This window comes from Oryza glaberrima, chromosome 1, assembly GCF_000147395.1.
Source record: "Oryza glaberrima chromosome 1, OglaRS2, whole genome shotgun sequence".
Taxonomy (NCBI): Eukaryota; Viridiplantae; Streptophyta; class Magnoliopsida; order Poales; family Poaceae; genus Oryza; species Oryza glaberrima.
Window position 1 is genome coordinate 18,498,402 of NC_068326.1, and position 5,968 is coordinate 18,504,369.

The 5,968-nt window shown below is 43.7% G+C and overlaps 1 protein-coding gene across 1 annotated transcript; it reads right to left on the reverse strand.

The window, feature by feature from the left end:
- Positions 1 to 2,051: 2,051 nt before the first annotated feature.
- On the reverse strand, positions 2,052 to 4,658 carry LOC127767256 (myb-related protein Hv33-like). The gene is made up of 3 exons (XM_052292536.1): positions 4,126 to 4,658; positions 3,702 to 3,831; positions 2,052 to 3,242 (listed from the first exon to the last, which is right to left on the reverse strand). The coding sequence occupies exons 1-3, from the start codon at positions 4,265 to 4,267 to the stop codon at positions 2,429 to 2,431; spliced, it is 1,086 nt and encodes a 361-aa protein (XP_052148496.1). The 5' UTR covers positions 4,268 to 4,658; the 3' UTR covers positions 2,052 to 2,428.
- Positions 4,659 to 5,968: the final 1,310 nt, after the last annotated feature.

The following is a 5,968-nucleotide window of genomic DNA, read 5'->3' on the forward strand; positions in this document are numbered from 1 at the left end:
AAATCCATATGAGTTTTAGCTAGAAATTATGAACCAAACTTATTTATTTATTGGGTTCAAATTTTGATGAAAAAAGTGTACGAATTTCATAAAAAAAAATTTATAATTTATTTAAAAATTTTATATTTATTTTTAAAATTTATTGTCAAATAATTATATTCCCTTTTTTTCTACAAATTGATTTTTTTTCATATAACAATTGTGTTTTTATCACTAAATTAGCACATAAGTATAAGAGAGAGGTAATATATTCAATTTCAAAATCATTTAACGATCAACTCATGGTCAACTAACGGAATGGGCATAGAGAAGATCAAAATGAAAACTCAGGAGTGTATAAGGAACGGGACAAAATTAATGGGCGCACAAGGGATTGAATGAATTCTCAAGAGTACATAGGAGATTTTCCTCAAAATTGTTGGTGTTTTTTTTAATATATACCGAAAAAAATGCTCGTGCGTTGCAATGGGTAAAGATGATTTTGGATCGCTATACATACTCCTTCCTTGGCTTAGGGCCGAAAACCCATTCCTTTCTTCCTTTTTAGTCCCAGCATAGTCTGCTACCTCCCTTCACTCACCCTAGCTTCTTCGGCCCAGTCCACAAGTGAAGCCATAGTCCTAGCTTCACACAGCTGACTGTTGTCTTCAACATTTGGAAGACAGTCCCGTGCCCGTATAATGATAGAGCCGATCCTCCCCATCGAATCCGGACGAATCTTTCTCGATCTCCCAAAATTGGTTGAGGGATTTTGACCCATTCGATATCATATTTCCCTTTTTCGTAAGATCGGAGTAAATCTGCAATACTCGAGATAAAAATAGCTGGGAAAGCTCGCTAGCCGGCCATCATCGGTGATTGTTAAATGGAGATTAAATCCAACGAATTAAAGCTGAGTTGAAAAGGGAAATCAAGAGGAAGGAGTGGGGAATCGATTTTTGCAATCGATTGGAGGAGAAAATGCATGGGAAGGATGTGGTAGCAGCGTTAGGGTTCAGCCCGACGACAGAAAAAAAACGGCGATTGGAAAGAACCGTGCTGATAAAAAACGGAAGCCTTACCACGTGCGAAAAAGAATCACGAGGTGAAAAAATGGAAAATGTTGCAAATCGCCAGCCCGATGGATCGAACGAACCACATGCATGTATTTCTTCTCTTTCTTTCCTCCTCTCTTTAAATATTTTTCTCCTAAATTACTTATCCTATCTACGATCTGATCACATCGTTCTATTCGTTGCAATTAAATCTTTATAACAAGATATCATATGATTATATTATGTCAAAAGAAAAACATGTGTTTCACGTGATAGTGATATGTTTCAATGTGTGTCTTCAGTGTGTTTCACAAAATTCCTGAAACTACCTGCAACTACTCTCTCTCTCCTCTCTCCTCTCTCTCCACCTCATGCATGTATATTTCAGCAAGCTTCAAAATGATTTTTCTCGTAAATTACTTAGTATCCAATCTACGATCCGATCAAACTGTTGCATTCACTGTAATTAAATCTTTACAACAAGATATCGCATGATTATATTTTGATAAAAGAAAAATATATGTTTCAATCCGTTTATACTTGTTGTTTCATATGTGATAATGATATGTTTTAACATGTATCTTCACCATGTTTCATAAAATATTTAAATGTTTCAGTTGTTTATTTTTTATTTCACCATATATAAGTTAATGTTTCACTTGTTGGTCAACTACAATATTTTTCCGATTTTTTTTTGGAGGGGGGGCATCAGGCACCCGATGGGTAGATTCCTCCTGAAGAAACGGTGATGAAAAAATAGGATGGACAAAAAGCCTAAAAAAAATGCGTGCCCAACAAAACAAACCGATGACGGAAAAAAGTGATAAAAAAACCAAACCGAACGGACCATAAAAAACTAGATGCCTAATAAGTTTTTTTATTAAGTATAGATTGTTAGTAGATTATAAAATGATGCTACTTGTTAAGAGTCTCATAGTGACACCATCGATTTAAAATCCTGAGCTCCACCCCGACATACAATTGTTGGATACAACATGGAGAATCCAAAAGAAAATCTTCGCTCTAAATTTAAATATTTGACTCATCGTTTGAAAATTAATAATTTCATCAAATGTATATATATATAGCTATTCTGGCGAAAAACATTTGAGCATATATATATGTAACCCTTATTATGCACACACACACACGCACTGCTATACCAAAGAAAGAGTTAATTAATTGAACAACTTAGTCCAATAATAATAATAAAAGTGTGCGAGTAGTGGGGATTGTAAGTATATGTAACCACAACGGTGCGAGAACCGTCCGATTCCTGACACGTGTCGTCTCTTCTGACCGTCGATCTTCCGTGGCAGACAGCGTGGTCCATGCGTATACGTGGCCGTGTGACGTGTCCGGTTACACTTGCACGCGCTTGCGATCTCGAGAGGTCAGAGGAAGTCGACGCCGAACTCGTCGTCGAGCGCGCCGCGGCCGAGGTCGAAGCAGGACTCCGGCATGTCCCGCGACAGCGACCGGATCGGGAAGCTCGCCGCGGCGCCGCCGCCGCCGTCCAGCCTTTGCGGCGGCGTCGGCAGCGTCGGCTCGTGGTGGTGGTGGTGGTGATGGTGCCAGGGGCTGAACCTGGCCGGGACGTCGAACGGCGGGTACGGCGGCGGCTCGGCGTCGACCCGGCCGAACATGTCCATGTGCGGCAGCAGCGGCGGCGGCGGCAGCTCGCCCGCGCCGCCGACGACGACGCTGCCGCATGTCCACGCCGTGCTGTTGCTGTTGCTGGAGCTGTCGCCGGTGTAGGCGCTGTACGTGCCGGCGTCGGACACGACGTCGACGCCGCCGCCGCTCCCGCCGTAGTCGCAGAGGGTGTCCGACCGGAACGACGAGTGCTCGCCGCCGGCGGCGCCGTAGGGAGACGACGACGACTGCATCATCGTCGTCGGCACGTTGGTCACGGACAGCGGGTCGAAGCTGACGGCCGGCGAGTGCGGCGGCGCCAGGGAGTCGCTGCTCCCGCCGCCACCGATGGCGAAGCAGTCGTCGACGTCGTCCATTAGCTGCTGCTGCTGCTGCTGCTTGTCGCCGTCGTCGTGGTGCTCTTCTTCGGCGCCGGCGCCGCCGTCGTTGAGCGGCTTGTGGGTGGCCGGATCGATGCCCCGCTGCCGGAGCTTCTTCTTGAGGCACGAGTTCCAGAAGTTCTTGATCTCGTTGTCCGTCCGGCCGGGCAGCTGCGACGCAATCTGGGACCACCTGCAGATCACAAATCCATGTGCAAACATTTGGGATCGTGTAGTCAGACTCTCGTAACAACATTTCGGTAGCCAAAACGGCACTATCAGCTCATGCGTCGACGTCGTCACACAGACGTGTGTACATGCGATAAAGACTCAACATGATATCAGAGCGAGACGTACGTAAATTCGTTGGGTGGAAAGAACTCAGAGGTTGTTGATTAAATTTGGGACTCAATAGTCAAACCTAGTGGTTGTTAGTTAGTAATTAGCACATGGTTAATGTTGACTAATCTGAAACATATATTTTTGTCTAGCTAATCACCTAGCTATATGATCCAGAAACTCACTGTGAGAAAAAAAAAATGATCGAAAACTTTTAAAATTTTTTTGCTGAATAATTCAAACGCATTATACTCTTGGATCCAATTAAACATTAGAAATTTCAAACCGGAATTGGGAACCCTGTAGATCACACCTGTTGCCAAGGATTTTATGGAGGCTGATGATGAGCTCCTCCTCCTGCTGGGAGAAGCTGCCTCTCTTGAGATCAGGCCTCAGGTAGTTGATCCATCTCAGCCTGCAACTCTTGCCACACCTCTCCAATCCTGTACACAGCAACTCAGCAACACACATTATATTATTCACACACTGTCAGAGAGTGAGAGATACAAAGAGAGAGTTATAGCAACTAAATTACGATATAAACACATTTCTATAGTGAGCATTATGCAGCAGGACAGAAATTGATGAAATAATAAACTGAAATACTATAAACACATTGATGTAAGCAATTAGCATTATTATTCAGGAGAAAAGAAGTGATTAATTAACCCAAGTTTAGCTTAGCTTGTCAGTTTGCCATTTTGGTTACTAATGCATACACTGATCGATGGGCGTACCGGCGAGCTTTGGGACGGAGCTCCAGCAGCCGACGCCATAGCGGCTGATGTGGTTGAACAGCTTCTCGTCCTCCTCCGGCGACCACAGCCCCCTCCTCAGCTTCGGCTTCGGCGAGCACGCCGCCGCCGACTCTCTTCCCATCGCCGCCGCCGTCGGCGAGTCACCTTCGCCGCGGCCGCCGGCGCTGCCAGCCTCAATGACGACGACGAGGAGGAGAGAAATCGTCTACGGCCGGCAAAGGCAGGCGGCAGCAGCAGCAGCTAGCTGTTGCTATAAAAGCGGTGGTTATATCAGTCTCTCAGAAATCGAGAGGCGACAGCAGCAGAAGGAGGCAGTTCGATGCTTGTGCCTTAAGCCACACATAATAGCGGATTAAAGTAGTATGACTAGCAGCTTAACCAAACAAAGAAAAGAAAGGTTAAAGAAAATTTAAAGGCACTGAGAGGAGAGAGAAAACGATCCCAATTTACAACCAAACGAGAGAGAGATGACAGTTTAATCTGATGCATGATAAAGTGTGGGGTTGAAGCAAGCAAGCAACGGAATCATTATTTAAGAGAGAGAGAGAGGGGGGGACGAAGGGAAGAGAGGTAGCTTGAGGTGCAGGGAAGAGGCGATCAAGTACAATAATCTCTGATCGATCCATCGACAACTAACGCATATGCATGGCCTAACTATATTGCATGTGTGGGGGCAACGGTCTCTCTCTCTCTCTCTCTCGTCGTCTCTCATGAATTATCATCGTCATCCTCGTCGTCGCCATCATCATCGTCGTCGTCATCTCTGTACTACTGTGTGCCCTGGGTCTATTACATGTGTGGTACTGTGTTAAAGGCACTTGATTAATAATTTGCCTTTATCATTATTGTTGCCAAATATATTGCCTACCTTTTTTCTTGTCAATCTGCCTTTTTTCCCTTAACGGTTCAGGATGGATGGATGGTTAGGTTTGTTTATTAACGGTTCAGGATGGATGCCTTTTTTCCCTTAACTGTTACAAATTTATTTAGTTGAAAACTTTCAAGGGAGGAGCTACATTTATGGTGCCATATTTTTCATCAAAAAATAGTCAGTATACATTTACATTATTGTAAGTCTCTAAATTACATATGTAATTTTAGTATATTTATAATATAAATCCCCAAATTATATATGTAAATCTTTAAATTACACATGTAATTTTAGTGCATTTAGATAACTTGACTCACTGATATTCATTTTGTGTCAGGGCGTGGGCTTAGGCATCCTTCAATATTAGCTTGGTTAACATGGAACTGGCTAACAGTACTATTCCTATTTTGGCGCTGTCCTGCACGAATCTGGGAGGGAATCGAGTGGCTAAAAACTGATCGCTAGCTACCAGCCCAAAACTATGTCGACATTGAGGACCGCGCTTAGCGCGGGTGGCAGGAGCCAGTGGCTCGCTCCGTGCCGACCAGCGTTCGAGTCTTAGACTCGATGCTCGTCCCTCGCCCAAGGGGATTTTTCCCCTCTTTACCCGGGACTGACTTCAGTTGGTCCCGGCTAGCAAATTCGAATTTCAATTGTTTAACTTAATTACTCCTATATTATAACATCTATACGCTCTCATTTTTTTTCTCCCCACACAAATCTCGATGCAATAATCTAGACTATTTTCCTTCTCTTTGCAAAAAACTTGATATAATCTTTTTTTTAAAGAAACACAGTAGGAGAGGCCCCCGCTGTTAAAAATGCTTTATTAAAGGCCAATAAAAACAAAAGAATTACAACATTCTAGTCCAATTTAGGATTACATCTTTGTCTCTCTCATTTAATCTAAACAACAAAAGGAGGAGATCAAGTCTCCATATGGTAAATATT